General features: G+C 31.1%; 1 protein-coding gene across 1 annotated transcript in view; it reads right to left on the bottom strand.

Annotated features, from left to right (window-relative positions):
• Positions 1-23,633, bottom strand: part of LOC110991749 (serine-rich adhesin for platelets) — a 75,524-nt gene extending 51,891 nt beyond the window's left edge. Inside the window, exon 1 of the mRNA XM_045631680.1 lies at positions 23,233-23,633. Within this exon, the coding sequence (XP_045487636.1) occupies positions 23,233-23,389 (157 nt within the window). The 5' untranslated portion in view covers positions 23,390-23,633. The remainder of the gene's footprint in view (positions 1-23,232) is intronic.
• Between the last annotated feature and the right edge of the window lie 1,630 nt (positions 23,634-25,263).

Below are 25,263 nucleotides of genomic sequence, written 5' to 3'. Positions count from 1 at the left end.
AGTATGGGAGACGCTATAATAGCTCTACCCACTAAAACCCTCCCACCCATAATGTCACTATTGGGGTAACTGTGGGTCGCGTAAGCATTCTACCAAGAGATCCCGTTACTGGCTGCTACAGGAACCATCTTCCATTACAATGAGATCGCCTTAAAAGTCTTTACAGTAGGCTTGCAATTTCTTGCCCCAATGGACTTTTCTGCGTGCGCATAAAACTCGCTCGTACCGTGAAGGAAAGCATCGTGAGCAAACCCTCTTACCTTGGCCCCAAAAAAGTCGACGGTGTGTGCCAGGCACAGAAGGTTGCTACATTACTTGCTTGTTGGAAATGATCTCGGAACAATTAATACAGAAATCTGAACCAATACAATAACTATATATATTAAACTCAAAATATTGATATTTGTAAATAAGTATACATATGAATGTCAACAGAAAAGATAGGAAATTGATACTAAATTTGCTTTTGCCACCAGTTCGCGAGTCAAGAGCGTAGAGCGGGAAAGAAGAACTGGATAGAAACTCTCACTCGCCACTCTTTTTAATCGCTTAGTTTTGAGTCATATAAATTGTTTGAACTGGAGCAAATCCATCCCAAAGATAAGGATCATAGTTCGTCTAATTTATAAAAATCTTTTGTCTTAACTAAAATTTGACAAGTAGTCAACTCTTTATGTTATATACAAACTATTGCGGGTACACACAGTATGCACGATTTTTTTTGATAGGTATAACTCTCAAGTTAAAATTACGTTCATCTTTTAACTTTTGCGTAACGTTTGCAACATCCAGCGAACTGCAAAATTGACTTGAAATTACATTTAAATTTTCTCATTAAAACTGTAATGAATTGTGTAACAATTGTATAAAATTAAATTTGTGACAAAAATAAATTATACAATATTGTTTCGTAATGTTGCTAAAGGGGTTTACCTATATTTAAGACTTCTATCGGGGGATAAATTAACATACATATTTCGAATTTTATTTCCGTAATAACGTCAAACGCATGGCAATTTATATAGTAATACAATAGATTATTAATACAAATCGCGTTACAAACATTAAAACATGATTTACAAATACACAAAATAAAAAACTAATGGCACTACAACCTTTTTCGGTCTTGGCCTCAGAGTTATGAATCTATTACATGATTATTTGTCATTGTAATAGTCAAGTAGGTAATCATCCTGTGCCTGATACATGCCGTCGATGTTTTGGGTCTAAATCAAGCCAGTTTCCTCACGATGATTGCCTTCAGCATTCGAGTAAGTGTTAGGAAAGTTAAAACACATAGAAAGGTCTATTGGAATCGAACCTATGGCCACAGGGATAAGAGTCGCACGCTGATACCACTGGACCAGCACTGCCCTAAAAAAAAACGCCAAGTTCATATTTTCCTAATTCAAAGCATTTCAGTGTTATGTTTATTAGTATGATTATGTTAAATTATTACTTAACCAAATATTTGGCTTCACCTCGAGTTTTTATCGCGTTTCATTGTTTAAAGCTTCCTCTTCACTAATTGAATTTAAAACAACCTATCGTATTCTATAACAATTTGTATTTATTTATTATTTTAATACGATACAACCTTTATACGGATATAAACGACGTATGTTATGATGGATTCGTGATATTTTTTTAAAATTTGTTTCTTAAATCGTTGCTGTGAATTAAATAAAAAATTATTATACATGATTAAACCAGTTTTTGCCGCTCACCACCAAGATGTGGATAATAATCAATATACGTACATTAAATATTGTTAGTGTAAATCTTTACACATATTTGTTGATAATAATACTTGATGAGATATTCATCAGTGAAGGTTCCTATGATAAAAATCTCATATCATGCTTGTATGTATATATATGATACATGGTAGCTGCCTAATGTCTTGTTGAGGGCAGAGTTCAAGTGACAAGGCGAAGCATCGTGTAACATGTAATTTTGTACATCTCAACCTGCACGAAACAGTTGAAGGTTCTTCATACATTCTAACTTTAATCTCTCATGAAGCTTATCTTAATGCTGTGAAGAAAATATTTGTGTTCTGTGTGTTGTTTCAATGGACGAATAATAATGTAAATACATAAAACAAAGTCGTGTTAGTTTCACCACTTATAACTCAAAATCGGCTGGGCCGATGTTAGTTATCTATTTTTCGGTGGATTCTTCTCCACTCTGAATAGCAGAATAAGTAATAAAATATTGGAAAAGTTCTCGATTAACAATAAATTAATTAATACGAATGCAAACAGCATGTGGTGTCCTGTTGGCAGAACTATGTGTAGTTTTCATTTTTAATCGTTTGTGTCACTTCAAAAAATTCTTGAGGTGAATAAGTAGATGCATAACCAAGCATTGAGGGCAACAAAATATAGAGAATTTGTTTTTTATTAACAATTAATTAATTATAATATTATATGTTAAAGTAATTACTACCTTAAGTACATAAATTTAAAACTTTTTATTTATAAAAGCTAATTGTAATTATACTCTTTTTTAACTAAAGTACTATTTCGTGTCTTTCTTTCAAATTTTATTTACGTTGTAGAAGAAATATAACATCCGTTTTAATTTCCGCGTAACGGATATACTGAGTAGGTACTAAAATAGAAAATGCAATAGGAAACTGCAACGATATTGCATTACGTGTGGCTAAGAAAGTCTAAAGTGAAGGGGATGTAAGTTTATATCTTAAAGATATATATCCATTCGAAGTTCAATGAACTCTTAACAATGAACTCTTAATTTATATTTCAAAAATCGGTGATGAGAACTTGGAGAAACTAATCGTGGAGAGTAACACAGAAGACATCACGTAGCCGTTCAACAACCAGATTGAATGATCAATTGAAAGACTTTTCGTCCTCAAAACTATACGCTGTTATAAGGGAGGTGCTGAACGGAAACCGGTGGAAACAGATAGGCCTATCCAGATGTTTCCTTGCTGACCCCACGCTTAGACATGAGCATCCGACTGAAGATATGGGTACTGACATTGATGTGCAAATAAGACATTTTTGTGCATTGTTAGTCGCTTAACTTTCGTTTGCTTAACACAAATTACGAGATATTTTTTCTCATTAATTACTGGGTTGATTATAAAATATGATAACTTTAATAGATTTAAGATATTCTTTGTTACCCAGATATAATGTACTAAACATTATATCTGGGTAACAAAGAATATCTTAATGCTATGTATGTGTGAAGGGAGACTGACCGCTAATTATAAATATAGTTTGTATATTTGGATTTGCCATCTTATGTACGCCCGATACATATAGATACAATATGTATAAATGTTACAAATCATAACGTATAGGCAAAGAAACAGTTAAACAGTTTAACAGTTTTAACGTTTTTTTCAGTAATGTAATTCCAGTTGTTCTTATCAAAATGTAATTAATTTCTGATAATTTTTATTGGTTTTATCAACCATTGGTAATAAAATATTCAGCTTAATTTGAATTTATAAATTAATGAGAATATACTGAAATGTTTAAAAAGAACAAATAGTTTTACAAGAAACGATACTGTCTTGTGTCAACATCCTCTAACCTCGATTGTTCAGTTTGAGGTAACATGTAAAATGTATTTTACATATTGTAAATATGTATATAATCTCAAGAATTTATCCTGCAATTTGTGTCTTATAATATCTTTTAATATTAAAAATGAACGAACAATATTGGTTTTCAAAGCTATTTTGAAGCTGTTAGTTCACTTACTTATTTAAGTTTGCCTCATGTGCTGCTAGTACATAATAGTAACGTACAAAGAACTAAATCCTGTAGTATATGTTACAAGCTATATTTTCTAACATATATGACAATTATGTTAAACATAATCATTTCAAATAATAATTAAAAACAGTAAAAACTTTACATTTAAGTTTAAGATTTTACCAGTAATTTTTTGCTAACCGTTAAGTTTTAAAATTGATCAGCACAGCTTTAGTTTAAAGCAGTGGCATTGGCAGTATACCGACCAATAAGTCGGGCCTTACTTTTTTATAGCATCATAAGTGAAAATAATTCATCCCTACTGTACTTAAATAAACCTTTTTAAGAGCTTGTCAACTTTCCCTCTTTAATCTGGCCTTTCTCGAGATGACTAATCAAAAAATGTAACAATTGACAATCAGGACATCCGCATGCAAAAGATAAAACTATATGAAATACGTATTTGGCTTTACTCGGAAACTTTCTCCGCGAAAGTAAAAGCTGGCCGGACCGGTTCAATAAAACAAAACCGTATAAAGGTTATGTGTAGCAAATGTTCTGATCGCGATGTTTTTTTAAACTAATACGTCGTGTACATAAGCTTTCTTTTCCAATATTGGCGTTCGAGCAGTGTTGGTTTAGTAGCTTTAGCGTACCACTATCATTCTTCAAGAGGTTCTATCCCCGACTATGCACCAATGGATTTTCTTTCTATGTGCGTTTTTAACATTCGCTCGAACAGTAAATCAAGACAGCGCGAGGAAACCAACTGGCCTTAGTTTTAAATAGTCGATGGCGTGTTTCAAGCATAGGTCTCTGAACTGATCAGTTACACCTACTTGCCTATTAGAATCTATAAAATGTAAAATAATTAAATCTTCTGTATTTACACTTTTGCTGCGACCCGTTTTAAATCTTAACCAACAATAATTAAAGATAACAATTCCTTCAACGTGCGTCGCGGTTATGTCGTAACGACTACTTGCCAATTAGGACAACATGTGCTTTACTATGCCACGATTACGAAAATAGTTACATCGTGGAATTACATTAACTACGTAATATAGTGTTAATAAACTTTAATATTTTAAATGATATTATTAATATTGTAATAAAATTTAAAAAATGATTGACGTAATAGAATATTAACTGTCGAAGGCACTATCAAGAAGAAGTATTGCTAGCAGTTTTACACTATGCATAATAATGAAAACCATGCTTAACTTTGCTCTTCAGCTTAAATGGATGGGCAGGGCATGTAGCAAGACTGTCAGAAGAGCGATGGACCGTAAGAACGACCCGGTGGAAACGATATAGAGGAAGAGATCTGGACCTGGATCCTTGAAGGAGGCCTTTACAGGGGTTCATGCAAACTAATTAGAAAATATATATTACTTAGTAGAGACAAATTAAACAAATCTTTTATCTTATTATATTTAATAGGAAGTTTACTTTGATTATGCAAGAAGGCTTTTTATTGTATTAATTATAATAATGTAAAGTGCTGGTGAAGTGCTGTGCTTATTAAGAAAGAATCACTGCTTATATAAGACAAGAATTTACAGCATTAAAAGACTCGATTTGAATTTTAAAAATAGAATTTCTATAAGGCAATTTGCCCTTCTCACACTCTCTCAATCAGTCTCAATCGCTCACAGCTCTGCACAGCTTAGTGACGCTAATATTATTATTATTTCGTTCCATCCGTAAAAAATTACCCTCAAGCGCCTACAGAAGTTTCACTTCTGACATTTTCATTTGTTTATTTATAAAGAACCCCAAAAGGTGACCCTAAATTGACAATAATTTACAACAAATAGAAAAAACACAAGAAACAAAATACAAACAAGAAATTAATCAGGAAAATAAAAATTGCATAAAAAAATACAAAAGCTAACTAGTATAGGCACTAACAAATAACATATGTAAATGCTTTAATAATGGTATTTTTAAATAATATGATGATATTTAAGAAGACCATTATCAAACCCACTCATTTATTCGACCTTATTTATTCTCGATTCTGTGGATAATAACGATCATAGGGTACACTGAGTATTTACACTTGTGATGTACCTAATAAAATAACATGGCAAGACAAGTATTCGGCAGTATTACAGTGCCTTACAGTCAGAAGGCGTCATCGTCCTCCGTAACTTCACGTGCTCACAGAAGAGATATCTTTTTTTTCGCTAAGTGAACATACAAAATCCACTATTTATTTATGTCAAATAGTTATTTTTTTATTATGTAATTGTTTTGCTTCTTTTTTTCTTATTAATTTTTTATGTATGTTTTTTTATTCCGTATGATTTTTTTATTGGTTATACATTCTTGTCATATTTAGGATAGAATTGTGTATTTTGTAAATGTTTAAAGAAAATATAGTATATATATTATAATAAAATTCACCTTAAATACCATTTTAACTTAATTAAACAAACGTGACAATGAAAGCACAGGACCACATTAATACATGTCTGTAAGGTATATAACGCTTCCAAGTTGTTCGCATTGACATTCCATATACTCACGGAAACTATTTCCTTGTTGCATATTGAGACATGGGACAATATTCTTTATTGTAGTATTGTGTATTGTTCGAGAGATTGGATGAGTCGTAAGTAACTGAATACAATACAAATTTTTCAACTTCCTAAAGATGTCTCTTGTGAAAAATATAAACAACGATGTGTGTGTGAAAATAGTTAAAAATTATTTATTTTTAGTACTCTACTTTTTTGAATAAAATGTCTTATTAAAACCTGATCCTGTATTAGATATCAACGAACGTGCTGCTAATGATATAAAATATACTAACGATATAGAACTAAAGTCGTTGTAGTTAACAGATGAGCCACTTAGTTTTAAGAACCCACAAACAAGTTGCAGTTTTTTTAGTCTAGGGTCACAACCACACTACCCTTTTTTGTAAATAAGATATAAGCTCTTATATTAATCGATTAAAGACAGTGGTAACTTAACATCGAATGAAGTGTTTTATTTCTTTTAACATCAAACTTAACTTTTGGCTCAAGTTATTTTGTATAAAAAGTAAAATATATTATTCAACCTTATAGAAAAATTATTTTATTCTATTATTATGCTATTTATTTTATTCTATTATTATATTATTTATTTTACATCTGAAATATAACGTAATATTACTAAAGAGGCGGTGAGATACAACCATGATAAATCACTTTTGAAAAACTAATTTATAAGGAAACTGCTCACCCAAATACCTCGAGTTTAAATGGCAAATGTCACTTATAACTAGTTTGCAGTAACAAGTAATTCTTTCGGAATTGCAAAAATCTGAGTCCAGATTGATCTACTTCACCTTAACGATTTGCATATTCGGAAATATTTTAATTAGTATTCAGACTTCCGAATTCACGGCTTGCAAATTTTGTAAAGGACTTTTATGGAATAAAATTCCTGTTTTTCCTTAAAAATTACATTATACCTATATATTTATTTTTAGTATTAATTATTGCAATGATCCGGTCACATAGGCCGTGTTTGTGATGACAGGCCCCTTACTTGAAATGGCCCAGTGGGAAGAAAAAAGATATGATGCCCACTAAAAACCGAGATTATAAAATGAAAGAGATAGCGAGGAAAGATTGGAAATATTACTGTACTTGAATATGGGCTATTTACTTTTTATGTCATTAAATTATATTAGTTTGCAATTTACTGCATTATAATAGCGACCTGTACTCCTCTTTTACGGATTTCTTTTTAATATCTTGGAAATAAATATAGCATATTACTTAAAGCTTACATCGGTCAAGTAATTTTCGAGTTTTATGACTGCTACATAATATTTTAACTCTGTAACATTCGTATTGATTAAAGATGTTTCAGACAGTAACCTCTATTAAAACTGTCTATTACTTTGATACTATACCGCCACGACAGAACAAAGCTCTCGACCTAGGGTCTGATCTTTAATTACCAATTTGTTGTAAATTAATTAATTACTTCATGTATTAGAAATTATTAATTTCTTATACATTGTGCCTTAAGTTTTATCTTAAATGTAGAACATACACTTGTAATGAGAGATTCAGGACTAAATTGAAAGTTTTAAGTGGAGTAGTGCATTGAAAGTCAGCACATCTCGTAGCGACCTACTGTAGTTTGTACTGTATTCATTATTTTGTATAACGTGACATAAATAAGAACAAGAAACATAGGTTTAGAAATACTTACATTAGGAACACTACAAGGATAGTGGAAAAAAGGAAAAGAGACGCTACAAGAGATGGGAAGATGAAATAAAACTGGTTGCAGGCAAGGTTGGGGCAAGTGTGACGAGAAAGGGAATGGTCTAGAGGAGGCTGTTGCTGTGTATGGCAAACAGACTTAAGTTTGTTTTAATTTGATTGTGTGTAAGACAAAGGAACTGGTACAAAATAAAGGCTATTTTTAGTCTATTTTATTTATTCGCGACAAGTGTGTGTTGTTTTTGTTTGTTTGTTTGTTGAAAATCTGTGTATCTATGTTGTCTATCATCAACCTTTTCATTTTCAGTAATAAACCCGGTTAAAGAGAACATTTATGTCGGTGAAATACTCTTTTCAATGTCAAGAATCAATTCGCCACTAATACTAAAAACCTTTTCATTAGATAAGCTTGCTTTATTTAAAAACCGTTGAAATAATAAAACGTTTAGTTGATGCTATAGTCTTAGGTCATGGTTGTAAAATTGTAAAACATATTTAATGGTGAATCAATTATGTATTACAAACAATCATCGATTTATTTAGCTATTCCAGTCACGATAACACGATTTTCCATATAAACCTTTAACTGAGTAATAACATAGGTTCATTAAGTGTAATAAAATCATCTTATGGTGATAAACAATTAAGTATTTCACGTATGTTTGGACCGTCAAATTATTACGTGAAAAATACAGTTGTTAAGAAAATAAATGTCTTTAGTTAGAATTATAAAAAAAATGTCAAGTTGTATCTCCTGAAACTCAAATCACATCCGCAAAATATAATAAAGGGCATATTTAAGCCTAAGAATATACAGGTCAAAGTCCAATTTGACAACTTCATTACTTTTTTATTAGATGAAGAAACATAAAAATGGTAGCAATGCACTCAACTAATATACTCGGATAATTCTTGCCAAGTCCTCTTGTTTCTTACAAAGCAATATGCGAAGTAATTTTAAATTTACCTTTAAAAATACTGTAAATAGACTTGGAGATACTGCGAAATATTATTTGTGTGTTTATAACAGAATTCTGAGTATTTTGCGAGCAAATAAAATGCTTGTCAGTTGCTTCAACCGAATGAAGGGTCTGAGGTCATAGTACTTTGAGATTTATGTTGCGCATGGGTAATTATGGTTTTTATTAAGTTGTGTTAGTCTTAGTAGTAGTAGTTTATACGTCAATTTTTTATAATATACAATATACGTTTACTTTTATAAAACAACACGCTTCTGCTGACACAGATGCAAGTATTAGTTGATGCGGAAACAAAATTAGTTACATAACAAGTCAGCAGATTGAGATGTGATGTGGACTTTTAATATGTCATTACCCTTGGCTATTGCTGACTCTCTCTCTGGTGGTCCTGATGGGTTAAGAATTTTTTATTAATTCTCTGCGGTGCCGATCAATGGCAAGTCCTAACCTTGGTTTAAACGCTCTTGCAAGATGGCCTTGAGTTGAAAACGAGAATGCTTTAGAACCTGGGCAGATGCGAAGACATCTGGTGATGCAACTATCGGGGAACTTAAAAATGCTTATAACTTGCCTCCAGGTTAGCCCATCTCCCTCCTGGAGTTTCCACTCAAGCCTTTTCTGTTCTTTTGCCAAGTAAATTTCTGTCAGCGCTCCATTTTACCACTGTTCAGGGAGAATGGCTTGCTGGCCCACACTGCGAAGGAGAAGGTCGACCTATTGGGTTGTCTTTTTGCGACGAAATCGACTTGGGATGTAAGAATGGCACCACCGACATTATTACGGCCTGATACAATGATGACCTCGTGCTATCTGCAATGCTCTATCATCCTTGGACATTCATAAGCAGAGGCAATTGATCCCAAGGAACTGTTAACATCAAATTAATAGATATATCTTCTGCGTTTCAATTACTTATTTTTATCTTTATCATACAGAACTACAAATAAAATCAATTGAAGGCAAGGCATGAACTATTGTCATAACGCCAGGGCAACCGTTTTCCATTAGAGTAAATCATATGTTAAGTATGAAATAATGCTACATGTTAGAAAGGGATAGCCTAACAACGTCGATCGCAAGTTGTCACTTGTCACGCACAGCTACACGAGAAAGCCGAGAAAAGTGCACGAAATGCCAAATGCATTTTATCGTTATTTATACAATTTAAATTACACTTTAATCATTGTTAATAAGATCCATAATTTCTTGGCTAATCCAAGTTATGGATCATAAAGACCGATAACGAAAGGTAATAATAAAAAATAACAATTTTGCGGTATCGTACTTATTGAGCGTAACTCGCATAATAAAAATCTTGTATTTTTTTTTGCATTATTTTCATTTCACTAGTTAAACCCTTGTGGAAAGTGAAATTGTAATTTAGTTGTTACGTTTTTGTTTGAGAAATTTATTTTAATGCCTATTTATTTAGTTATAATAGTTTTGAAATACTGAAGTCCTGGTCGCAATAAAGCCTGCCAGAATATAAATTTAAAATTTATTTACATTTTTTAGAAATAGAACTTTATTTTTAAAGATCCGGGGAAAAACAGGCAGTAGCCTCCACTGATGTTAAGTGATACGCCACCCATGGACAGTCCCATTGTCAGAAGGCTCGCGAGTGCGTTGCTGGCCTTATAAGAATTGGTATGTTCTTTTCGTTAGGCCCTAAGTCTAACTGGGTTGGAAATACTAGTGGAGTACTCAGTAAATAGCTGTTTCCACATAGTTGTAGAAACTAAAGAATTGCCTTAAATAAGACTCAGTTGACGGACGTCTGAGTAAACTTACAAAAATAAAACACAAATATTTCAACCCATGGTCATGGGTCAATTATCAACTCAATTATACGTTTGATTGATCATTTTAAATTGGTAAGGGACTACTCTTCCGTACCTGTCACACATTGTTTACTGGGTTTTACTTTCCTCGGTTTACTCGTGATGACTTCTTCGCCGCACGACCAAGAATTTATTATATTTCATTTGAGATTCGAATACACACTCACGTTCATGATTCGAGCATTGGACAAACACACAAATGATAAAATAAAGCTTAAAATAAGTAATTATCAATAAGTCATCAAATAATCATTTAACGTTTAAATAAATAAAACCACGGTAAAGCGGTGAACACAATGGATTGTTAACAATTAGCAAGCGTGACATTGTAGCCACCTTGACCCAACCTCCTGCGCCTCTTTCCCTTTAACTTGTCTGCGTGGAAAATTTCCAATTTCCGCTCTTATACTCAATGAGAATTTGCAAACAAAAAGTAAGCGATATAGAAAAAATGGTAACAAATAATTTCTGAATTTCAATAAAATATAGGTAATAGACAACATCAGACCTTCTGTGAGTTGTGTAGCTAATCTTATAATGTGTTTTACAAGATTCAATAACTCTCTCATTATCAATAAAAATAATAATAGTAAAAAGCGATATTACTTGCAAAATTAAACATATTATAAATGTAATGTTTTAAGAAAACGAATTACACAAATTGTTGTTGATCTGTTCTTAGTAATTTCTGTTTCCCTATGACTTCGCAAGGACCCCTCCGTAAGGGAATGTATCTATAGATGTCCGTCTGAGTGGTATCTCCTGTCATGGATGAGTAGCAACCGGTCGTCTGTGTTGTGTCGTCTGGCCCTCGTGACCGGATATAGATAAATCTGATGCTCATAGTAACAATTAATTTCCTTTTATTCTAAACCGAGACTTTCGGACTGATCTCAAATAATAAGTAATATTTATACTAATCCCACCCAAAATAAACCTATTTAAGAATTTAAAGAAAAAAGAAGCAACTCATAGAAGATGACTCATAAATTAATTAAGTGCTTCATAATAACTTTATTGTATCCTGATTATCACGTCACGCAGAGGCTAATTCAGATCGTGATATTTGAAAAACTATGGCAAAAAATAATACTTATTAGATGTTACCGTCTTCATTAGACACTAACATTTTCCTTTGAGTATGAAACAAATACATCACATTATAATACATATATCTCTATTTTTGCGTAATTGGTTCGGAAATATATGTGGGCAGTTATTATCGCATAGTGGTGGCAAAAACTGCCTTAAAAACGCTCAGTTATGGAACGACGTAAGATACTGATGGAATTTCGGATTCTGCCTCGACGTCCTATGATGAAATAATTATTAACAGATTGTCCTTTGTGCAGCCTGATAGAAAGCAATCCCTAGAACCAGGCTTTCTTCCAAGTTCGGGCTACATAATTTTTTTTTAGTCTGTATAGATTTTTTTAACCTCACCGTAACCAAATCCGGAGATTATTCCATCCAGGGATCGGGCGATTCCTATATCTCCTAATCCTAATTATCCAGTAAGGGTGAATGATGTGATCTCTTCCGATAAGAGTAGATAGTAGGGAAATATTATATTTTTCGAATGTCAGCTTATATGTCAGAAACTATACTAGTGGTTAATGTAAATTTACGATTAATTTAATTTGTTTTTCGTAACGTTCATGTTTACCTAAATGAATAAAGATATTTTGATTTGATTTGATTTATACCAAAATAAATTTTACCATTCGCTAGTACGGAGGTGAAACTTAAAATATAATGCAATAAATGAGTGTTAAATACGAACCTGATTTAAATAATACTTAGTAAATTTATGTAAATTTTAGTAATTGTAGAATCCATGATACTAAAGATTATTATAAATACTTTAGAACGGGATCCAATCAAATTCACTTAACGTCAATAGGAATTCAACCCTAATTCATTACAAATAAAGGCTAAATCACATTGACAATAGAAGTTAGATCATATCACCGAGGTTGCTCGACGGAAAGTATGTATTAACGCACGCTGTTATGTGTCTTATATAATTATAATAATAAGGATGTAAATTGTGTAACCACACGCGTGGAAAACGGACGACCTAAATGTGTGGAAACCGCGCAAATCAATGCTCTTGCATTTGAATCTAACAATTATTCGAAGGATTATGTTAGTTTAGAATTGCTTTATATCTATCTTTTAATAGACATGTATCACACGCGTATCGTCACAACTATACTTTCCACTAAAATATTTTTGAAAAATAATTAATAAATATAATTTATAATAATATAAATTATTTGCTCAAATTAATTTCAAAATTGTACTCCACGCAACAGTACAGAACAGTTTTTTTGTAAAGTTCAGCCTCAGTAGCAAATAAGTTTTTTATCAATAAATATAAATAATATTTTTTATATGATTTAGCAAAATCAAAGAAGGCAATCAAATCAATGTATATTTTTTGCAATTAACATACGCGGATATGTTAGATCAGTAAATAAACGATTGCTGCAGAATCCTTGAAATTATACTAATCGTGCATTCACGTGATTAAATTTATTTAAATTATTAAAAAATATATGGACAACATATTTAAGCATTCTAATACACTTAATCATTTTTGGTTCAGACAAACAGATAAGATATATAACAACTTAATCTATAACTAATTTTTAATTTAACTTACCTTAATTTAAATTAAAAATTAGTTAACGAGTGGCAAGACACATATTTCTAAGACAAAGCAGGACTAAATGCCGATCATACTACTGAGATTGTGATACCAAGATAAGATAATATATCATACCCAAATAATCTTATAACACTACGATATCGTAAAACATGAGAATCGTTATTTTTTTTAGTGAATTTTATATAAAAAAAAAGAACAATGATACTAAACATATAGCCAAAGATGAAATACATTGCAAAAAGGTTCAAACTTTTATGTAAGGAAAAAATCAACAAAAAATATTAAATACTTATAACTAAATACCACCTACTTTGGCTGTGTTGTGTGATGGCGGTGTGAAAAGATGTGTATGTGTGGTGTGCTCATGATGCACTTGTCTGGCACAATGTGTATTCTTAATACTCCTTTTTAGCATATTCATTTAAACAAGCTGAGGCTTAAATAGTGGTCTAATATGTCCTGGCGGCGCAATTCAAAACCGAATTGTAAATGGGATACAACATTTTTTTGTGATGTAAAAAATATAACAATTAGCTCGTACGTAGAACATTTTTCTCTTGCTCATAGAGTCTATGTTAGCTTTGAGTATTGCGTCTAGTTATTTCATAATATCATTAATACGTTAATTACTAGTCATTAGGGAAATGTTAGCAGTAATTTATCTCAATCGTCACTCGTAATAGCCTAACGACCTTGGTCAATTAATTCTAACTCCATAGAAACTTTAGCAGACGTGAAAGAGGTTCGGGTAATTTTTAGTTCAACCCACATCACTTTACAGATTGACAGTTTGATTACTCTTAAAACAAAAGCATTGCAAACTCTTTGGTCCAATGTTACATTATTATGCCCTCCGCGTACACATACGCGAATTGAACAGTAAAAGTACTTCTTTCAGTATTTACTTGTGTTATCTTTTATGCTTCGTACATTTGAACCCAAATTGGTCACATTTTATCCGTCCACTGAAGTGTCAACAATTATTATAATAAATAATAATAAGAAAGTAAAAAAAGTTAACTAGTAAATTAAGTAAATATGTGATTTGAGGGTATACTTGGAGGGTATTAGAGGCTAGCCTCTAATGTGTTTTATGTTATTTTATAATTAATATTGTATGCTTATGTATTTTAGTTTATTTTAGTATGGGTTTGCCCATGTATGGTCTGTAAGTGAATAAATCAAAGATAATCACAATAACAAGTTAACAGTGTTAAGTTACCAAGTGATAATTTTTTGTTTTGTTATTTATTTATATTTTTAATATATAGGAAAACTGTTTAGTCAACGTAACTTTCAGAGTTTACCTGATATATTATGAATGCCATTTTTTTCGAAATAAAACGGGAAAAACGTAACGAATAAATTAACGGTTAGTAAAATTCCCCAATATAAAATTAGAATAATAAAATCTCAATAACAAAAGTTTGATCGTAAACATGTTTTCTTGTCCATTCAAAATTCCGTATATTTTACGCAAAACCGTCACACACTACGCATAAATCTAGAAACTGCTTCCTTTACAGATGTAGCCGTGTGTGGTAATGAGATAGAAATATTTGTTCAAGGCAATACAAATTAATATCCGTTTGTTAACAAATGGGAAATTGCATATCTACAATGCTATTTAATTGAATTAAGTGTCTTGTACCCATAAAAGATTTTTTAATGTAACAAACGAGCGAACGAGGAACGAGTGATTCCGCCGCCCATGGACCCTCATATTGCCAGAACGCTCGCAATTCAAGTCTAAGTTTGAATTGGATTGGAAATATTTCGGTGGTTAGATGGTTCCACATAAAGGTGGTTCGCGGAAAAAACTACTTTAAAAACACACTCAGTTGTGGAAAACGGACATCGAACTGATACGGGTGGTACTGTTTTCTGCCTTGATGCCCGATGACGAAACTCAGCTGCAGGTATTAATCCAAACACACTCCAAGGTAAAAACGGAAGAAGCTGAAGAGAGACCACAGATCACTAAATATTGATAAATACCTGACTTGACTTGTTGTTTCAAAAGTATAGTTATAAAGGAATTAATTATTTGCGATAACAGTTCGATTGAGGAATAGGTTAGATGTAACAGTACTGCTATAAAACAAGTCGCCATTCTATTTGGAATTTTATGCAAATATTATTTGCTAGACATTCCGATCATTTGGACCAGGTTAAGCAATAAAACTTGCTTGAGAACCGAAAGTTAATTGTAATTCCTAATTCAGTGCATTTTAGCTGGATCGTAGATTTAATCTTAATCTGTGCAATTTACATAATATAAAACAATCTATATACAGGTCTATTTATTAGGGCATTTTAAACAGGAACTTAACTCATTTATATTTTTCTGAAACTACAAAGTACTATTAAAAAAATAAAAACGTTCCTTGTGGCAGTGCCCCTTTAAGACTGGTAGCATTTCCTAGTTTTATATATACGTTGAGCGAGGAAATTTCTTAAATCTTTATATCCCTATTAATATACTTATTTATATATAAATAATGATTTCCATATGCACTCACTCACTTTTGCTAATAGCGTAAACCTTTTAGATGTTTAAAAGTCACTTTGGTTAATGTTTTATAAAGTTTCATATTGACTATCTAAAAACCGTCTCAATTTTCGTTAGCCTTAAAATATTTTAGTTTCTCTTTATTCTACCTTTAATACCGTATTTATTTGATTATTTATTTTACTTGCGTTCATGGTGACTTAAGTCATCTAATATAGCAAGATTATTTTTGTATATTAAAACATTTTTTTTAATCTATACAAAAACTTTAACTTAAATTTGGATTTACACTTAAACATGTAAAGTTCTATTCTAATTATAAATATTGACCAAATGCAAATTTATTTAAAACCAGTCATTTTATTAACTTAAAGTTCTAAACCATTCAAAAAGCTGTCACGTCACTTAAAATTCAACCAAAGCCTTATTTTTTGCTTTAAATTCCAAACCTCAAACCCCGCGCCGCATAACAATGAGATCTTTACCGTCTCCTAAATAACTTACTCTGCTAACTTATTTAGCTTTATTTTAACTAGAATTTATGCTACAGTAAGCATACATTTAAAATTAAACATTTTCCTCTTATCTACAAAACAAGGCTTTAGTGCCATTGAGTTTTTCAACGGTAGTAACTTCCGATTTTTTTTAACAGATGTAAATAGATTTTTAACTTCTTTACAAATCATAATTTTTAAAGTTATTTTTCCATTATAATTATGTACAAATTCGGTTAAAAATAAAACTATATATTGTGAAGCCGTAAAATATCCTTAAATATGTTAAAAAGACGTATTCATAAGATAATTATGTTTATATTTAGTATTGTATTGTAATTTTAATACAATCTGCATTGTGCCTCCTTCGCAAAGTTTCAGCCTTGCGTACCTATGTTTAATTTCTGTCATTGTTTGACTGTAGGCGACGGTCTTGAACTCAAAGTAAACATATTTTTTTTATAGTCAACATAAAGTTTTATAACTGTAGCCAAAATTTCAAGGCGTTGTAGAACTTAATAGAGTAAATGTATAAGGATAATATAATTCGTAAACTAACATAATCTTAAAATTATAACCCTAATGATTAAATAATTAATGATCAAAAGAACAATCTTCATAAATATAGGATATTACAAAATAAATCGTAATCGAGCCCGAGTTAATTGCAAAAGCGAAGTTCATGTAACTTTACCCGTAATAGCGGTAAAAACTGGATTTACGTGACACCCGATATTGATTCATGTTCAGTGAGGATAAGAACTAGTATTCTCTGTTGTGATTTACGTGTATTTACTAGTTGCGTAACCCGTTGCTCGGTTAGTGGAACGGTACCATTTTGTACGTCCTATACGAGTTAACTTAATTGTGATACTAATAGCTCCATCTTATAGAAATAAGAAATGCCCTTCTCTATATACAAACGTAAATCTACTTACTTATCTGTTTCCTTTTCCATTTTCCTTTATCTATCATCGGTATGCTTCTATTGGCTATTGCTAGTGTCGTTTTTTCTACAAGTGTAGAATAAGGCGAAAGATAAAAATTTTGAAAAAATGTTTATCATTATACGCCAAAGAAGTATAACTTCTAACGCATGTACATAAGTACACACACGATTTTTTTATAATGTCATCAGTTTGCACGATATTTAACATACTTACATATTTATTTTATTATTTGTGCACACATATATCGGGGTTAAGTGAGACATGCGAGTTGCAAGTAGGCTGTTCGTAGTGAACAAATTTTGATTTCTGTCAAAGTAATTTACTTAAAACTACGTACTATATTGTTAGTCTCTACAGTACGTAATAAATATAGATATTTAAAGTTACATGAAAAATAAGAACGTTTTACGAACGAAAGTTAAACAGTAATAATTCTTATATTCATATAATTAAAAGAACACAAATTCACATAGACATACTTTCCTCTCGTAAGTCAATTTAGCACTTTATACGTCCTTAAATGGAAAAGTCATACGTTTCCCATTCATTAACTTGCAACACCTTTATTCAAAGACCGGTGAAAATTATCCCAGGCTTTGTATAAGGAAATGCCATCTTCTTATCATGAAAGCTCTTTGTGTTTGTATATACAAACTACAAAAGAGATTAATTGTACGTGTACGTTTATAAGGAAAATATTTTTTTATCTTTAAATAATCAAAGTATTCTTTGCTAAATATATACTAACGATAGAATTTGAAAGATGCTACAGCCTGCATGGGCACGGAATAGTAGTCGTAGATTACTTGATATTAAAACAGCTTCATCTGCATCTTCATAATATTTTACATAGTGTGCTTAGAGGATCTACTGCCCAATCCAAAGTTCTTTAACAATGCCAAGTAATGTGAGTTAACAAATCTAGACTGACATATTTTATAAAGCTTAAATTAAAGTTCAGTATTAGGTAAATAGATTAAAAGCTGGTAAAATGAAATCAGAATTTTTTTTCCATCCCGAAAATATATAGTATTTACATTATTTTAACCTACGTAAAAATAATTAAAAATAAAACAAAACATATTTAAAAAGTTTGGTTCTTGTAGCAGTGTAGTGTGCGTTTAACGCCGGCAGCATAAATACAAATTGTAAGCCATTTTTGAGATTTTGTTAAAAATAACTAGAAAGTGTTGAAAGAGAGGCAAAGGCAGCACAAAACGCATTAGTATTCAGGTTCCGTGCCTTATATTATTTCATTGTTTGATACTGCGAAGCATTATGAAACCGATACTTTGAACGGCAATAAACGTAAAAGTTTATTTGCAAAAACAATTGTATGGAAGTTAAAATCGATACAATAGAGTTACGTAATATGTTTCAATACAAATAATTTCTAACTGCAAAAAAGTAACTTGCAGAGATTTGAATTTAGTTCGTAACTAAAATTTACATGCCCAAAGTGATTTGTTAAAAAATCTATTTATAAAATTTTTATAACTAAAATATTGAAATATTGGGAAAGTTATTGATGTAAATTTGTCATCATTGTTTTAGTGATTTAATTTTTTTTAAGTTAAATTAATTTATGAAAATCAACCAAGTATAAAAAGCTACATTACTACCAAATGATAGCTTCATTTAAAATGCTTTTAAACAAAGACCTAAATTATAAATATATTGTTGTACAAATGTTTCATACCTATACCTATCGGGTACAAAATATTACAAACTAAATACAGGTTTAAAGATTTTGCAATGAATTATAAGAGCATAAAGAAAGATATGCGAAACAACGCGCATCGAATGAACATTCGGAACATTTACAACATCCATCAAATAAACAATTAATGTTAATTGCATACAACAATTTTTTCAATGCCATCAAAATTCACAATATGTTAAAAAAGTTTTGATTATTAAACAATGTATTTTAAATGAACTTTGCCACGTATAGACCGCGTAGAATAGAGTTTGATGATAAAATAATTAATTATTAAGTAATGAATTATTTTTAAAACCTATTTTGATTTAATTTTTTTGGATTTGGTCGCGTATCAAACCTAGTTGAAATCACAAAAGTATTGAATAATATTCTGATGAGAAAGTATGTGCGTTTTCAATCCCGTCAATCTCACAAGGATACGTCCGTGCCACGTCCTCATAGGGTAGACCCATTTAACCGTATCTTCTACAAAATAACTTGATAAGCAACTCTGTTTGTCCAACAAAAAAACCTTAGTTTTTTTTAACAGGATAAAATACAGAGCATATTCTGCACACATGTAAATATAACAGTTTTAGAGCAGAGTCTGTTAAGATAAAAAAATTCCTATGACTGCTATGCCATTAAACAAAACGTTTGCTTTAATTACTAGCTCAATTTAACTAACAATGAGCTGGAATACTCGTCACTAAAAAAAACTAAAAAACTTAACTCTAGAATTGAGATTGAATTCTATTAAATAAATAGAGCTATAGAAGAAAAATGAAAAAAGATAGGCGTTACTCAAATACAACCTTTCAATTATAAATTTGCATGCGCCCTTATGTCGGCAACACAATGGTTCGTTAATACATTGCAAAATAAGATGTCTTGACCGTGAACCAGTATTTGTGTAACTCTTTGCAAATTGATGTTTCGATCATTTGACGTTTGTCAAGTTTAAGACAATCTAATCTTCCTTGTTGTCAGTTTTAACAGAAATAAATATTTAGACTAAAGTTCTGTGACGGAATATTCAAATAATGAAACACTTTGTTTGTAGGCATGTGTCTTTAATCGGTAAAAACAAGAGTTTTTATCAGACATTTAAAGTAGGAGTAGTGGGGTTGCGACACTGGACAAAAACTGAAACATATTTACAGTTATGAGTTCTTAAAATTGACAAATCTGTTTCCTTTCACGAATATAAGTGATATCGTCCTATTGTACATACATTCATTACCTGAACTTCTTCACATATTAATTATTTTTCTAACACCTTCAGTAGCTATTCGGAGAGTTATTATAAAAATAAAAAATCATGTCTTGTACTGCCAATTGAACCGTCTGTGGTTTGTGGTTTTTATTATAATATTTTACAAGGTTAAGATCTATAATACGCATTCAAATTTGAGATCAATTTACTATTGTGTAATTTCTGTCATTAAAAAGAACTTCAATTATTTGGAAAGCAAAAAAAGAATCAAACGACCGTTTTTAATATAACCTATAAAACGAAAAAAGGAAAGGGGGTCGTATACTCCCCACCACATAGGCTGCGCACCAAGAGACTTAAAATTTAAAATCCGCTCGAACGGTGATGGAAACTTCGTGGGGAAACCGGCATGTCGAACAATAATCTACAGAAGGCTGATCACCTACTCGCCTATTAGATTGACAACTGATCATGAAACAGATACAGAAATCTGAATCTTGTAACGCCATTGATTTCTTTTTTATATAACAGAACTTTGTTTTAATCTATCACTGCACGTTAGCGATGATTTTGAAGCTGTATATAATATATTATATACAACTACTTTTGAAGTTATTACAACTGAAAGACCAATAGGCAATAAAAGCCTACCCTCATAGACTTATACGTAGAACTTTACATAAAATATTCGTCATATACAGTACAAATACGTATGCCAATTCCAAGTAGGGAGCGGTATGCAATCTCGCAACGTTTGCCTATTAAAGTAAACGCTAGAACATGGCGTTCCCTTCACCACAGTGTACGCATCAGAAAGTGACATTCCGTGTACGTCTATGCTTGAACTACTTGTCAATCGCCGTTAGTATAACATGCATTTAATTATATATTAAACCAGGAATAGAAAAGTTGTTCTAATATTAACGATACTAGAACAAGTTACAACTAATTATTTACAGTATTTAATACAGGTAATATTGCTTTGAATCTAGGAAATACTCAAAACAAAGCAACTTTTGTTAAAATGAATTTTCTACGCATAGCCATTGGCTGTTATTCTTCTCTTTCTTTTGGTGCCTCTCCATAACTGGAGAGTCGTTATTTAATGTTCCAGCTAGGCAGCTGGCGAGCAAAATATCTATATTAATTGCTTGCGTGGCAGACTTTTTTAATAGCGACAAGAAATATTAAGGAACACGACTACCACCATGTTAGCGCTGCATTGTTAATTGACACGCCCTTAAAAATTTAATAAAACAGGTATACTATATCATTAGCTCGTTAAGGCTAATGTTTTGAAACCTTCTAAACATCTACCCCTCTGACTTTTCAAAGCCTGTTGTTACAGGCTTCTTAAATACAGATTCACTACATCAGGAGATAATTAATAATTCATTCGATTAGTAATAAAATTACGATTTATGAGTAACTATATTTGGGTCGACTTTTCTATTGTGCACGGATAGCTGAAAAATTTCAATTTCATGTAAATGCAACCCACTATCCAAATATAAGGATATTGTCCCAGTTCAAACCGTAAGACATTCATGAAAAACACAGTAAAAACCCCTTGAACTGCGTACCACGAACAATGCTCATTACCCCAGAAGGGGACGAAACAAAGAATGTATTGTTTAAACGCCGTGGCTTACTGTAATTGTAATGCAAATGTTTTCACACGGGCCTGGCTTCTGTTGCGCAACATTTTCACAAGCAAGCCTACGCCTATACTATCGCTTATCTATGGCATTTTAATTATATTCTTCCACGTACGGCCTTCCATATTTAACTTCGAAACATTAAGTAATCAATTGAAATAGAAAATTTCATTTTAGGTGAACCATGAATAAATTGAATGAACATTATTTGTAAGTTTCTGTTTCTCTGATCTCGTTAAGTTTCATTTCAGTTGCGATTTTAAATGATTCTTTAATTAATAGTTTCGTTTAACTTTAAACGTTTACTATTAAAATATAAAGACTATTATTATCATTATACACACACATAAAGTATGACATACTGATATTGTCTATTCCTGGTATTATTTCAAAACCTTCTGTGCTATATGAGGCAAACAAGCTCAATAATATACAAATATCATATGTTGACCAAAAACAACATCCCTGACGCAACTAAGTACGACGAATTATAACGTCTGTCTAAATTCTGCGTAAATTAGCCGGAGCCTTTAAAGTCAAAGGTTACAATAAATTAGATTGATTGACTGTATCGATTGTACCAATTGCATTGTTTGTCTGACTATAGAAAAAGTCATGAACTATAATTGCTTATCAAAATTTTGTACGCAAACTATTAATTATTTTTATTTTGTACATCAAATGGGGTTTTGTGCTACGTTCTTATAGGAACTTTACGAGGAAAATCGCTACGTCTAAAGTCTATGGGACAATCTGAAAAAGATATGTAAATTTTAGGATTTATTTACTTTGTTTACTGAAAAACTATTTTGTATACATTTTTAATAATTTAATACAAAACTCAAATTATGGTTTCATATACTGTGAAACTATTCCATTAGCATGAAACACTTTCTTTTGAAATGAAATGACTAAAATGTATCATACATATTAATTGGAGAATGTTTTAACCACATGGAAGTTTAATGTGTTATTTATTATTCAATTCGTTTATAATTAACAGTAAAACAGGTACTTAATGAAAACACAATTAATAATTATATACTTAATGATTATTCAATATAATGTTAATCACCTTGAAATCTTCTACTTATTCAACAACATGCGAATATATAATATCGTTTACTTGGTTAGTGGTTATATCTGGTGGGTTAGAAGGTCCAAAATGTGTGTCCTTGTGTTATTATATTTAATAAAACAATATTATCATTACAAATATTTGATAAGACTTACCTGGTACGAATCCTTTGACATTCCTTTCATACTGTTCCTCCTTGCCTCCATCTAATAGTGTATCCCCGAATCCAGTGTTTTCATCACTCAACCCTCCTCTGACGGTTAACAAGAACGCACACAAACACACCAATATTAATCTTAATAACTCACGCATTTTAGTGAAATCGACAACTATATGTAAACGTCAGTAAGTGCCATTTTTCGATCACAGATCGATATCACATATTATAAAACTAACAGTCACATTTTTATTAGTAAATCACTTATAAGATCCCAATTAAAATAATTCTGTAGCGTTTATAGACAGTCCCTATTTTCGAAAACGTATTTCGTTCGTATTTTGAATATCAATCGACGCGCGCACTTGACGTCGCTTCAGCGAAGGTACTGGCTGGCGATTGGCTGTCACGGCTCCCACCGTGCGCGAGCGCAAGGCTTCATGTTTCGTTCAATGGACAATCGCTGAGGTTTCTAATATCCAGATAAGATATCTACACCTGCGGTCACCGTAATTGAATGTTAGGATATAGTACCGTTCTGACTGTAATGAAGTATCTATAGTGGTAAGATATGCTCTACAATTTCACTTTTGTTTAAATTCATTGTCGGTGAAATAATAAAAAATCATTAATCAACATTAGACGATGTTGCATCCACGATCACAAATTTCTTAGCAAAATCCTAATTAAGAACAGAATATTCAAAACGCCTCAAATTCGATGACCGTAAACTAGGTCAATATAAAATTGTATATTTCTTATTAAATTTTTATTTTTAAATAGTTAATTTGTTTAGTAAAACCTAAACATAATAATTATATACAGTATTTAGTTTTTACAATGCTAAAAATAATTAAAAAGTAATCAAAATAAATAAATAAAACAAAGTTTGATCCCTGTGACAGTGTACTTTTAACGCTGGGAGCATTAATAATAATAATAATATATTTATTTGCAAGAATATGATACAATAATGTTTTGGCATATTCTTATACACATACAATGGCGTGCAAATTTGTCTTAAATTGAATTTTACATAGATATTACATATGAGTCATAATATAGTGAATCCTTGTAATATTTTACATTATAATTTAAAACACTACATCATAAATTATTATTGAAATATATGATTACGTTATCAAATTAATATTAATTATAATAATTCACGACAAGTCAATTTTTAAAAACTATTGCATTTTTTTACGATATTGCATTATTTGTGAAATTCATTACTTATTAAAAAAATTTTTAACTGTTACACATTACGCGTTTATTATCGTAATTACGCTACAATTTTTATACAACAGTCGTGGTCAGCGATTTACACTTCGTATTCGTACATTAGCAAGTTAATTAATTACTTTAATAACTTAAACACCTATATAACTCTTTGACATGTGATCAAATTGGAAGGAGGTAATCACAAACAGAAATAATATTTGCAATAAACCAAATTTTATAGCTGTTGTATACTGTTATTGTTATAATACTGTACTAGCACTACTTTACTACTTTAATTTACATTTCCTCCAGTATTGCGATACTTAAAGCAACAGCTATGGGGTCTCCGGAACAGACCCCTAAAATTTTATATTAAAAAATACATTTTTAATTTTTATTATACTTAGAATAAATTTTAAATTATGAAGTCATTAAAAACTATACCAGCCTATTAAATAACATTGAAATGTTACTATTAAAGTAATGACTTCATTATTTTTTAACGTGGGGGTAACCGGCTATTAGCCGACGTGTCCGACCCACCCTTATTTCCCGGCTTCAACAACGACATTTAAATTATAGGTTTAGAATCCTATACAACATTATTAGCTTAGTGCTGTTGACATTTGTCGATAGTATATTTTCCTTCTGGATTTAGTAACTGAATCAATAATAATTTTAAAAAACTAATTTAATCTTGTACTAAGTAATTGCATTCAAATTATTCCATCATACCATTGCGGAGTGACACAACAAGTATTCAAAGGCCATCTCGGAATGTTAGATGATTTTTTTAAATACGTAA

This window comes from Pieris rapae, chromosome 16, assembly GCF_905147795.1.
Source record: "Pieris rapae chromosome 16, ilPieRapa1.1, whole genome shotgun sequence".
NCBI classification, from domain to species: Eukaryota; Metazoa; Arthropoda; class Insecta; order Lepidoptera; family Pieridae; genus Pieris; species Pieris rapae.
This window is presented reverse-complemented; position numbering and strand designations above follow the sequence as displayed.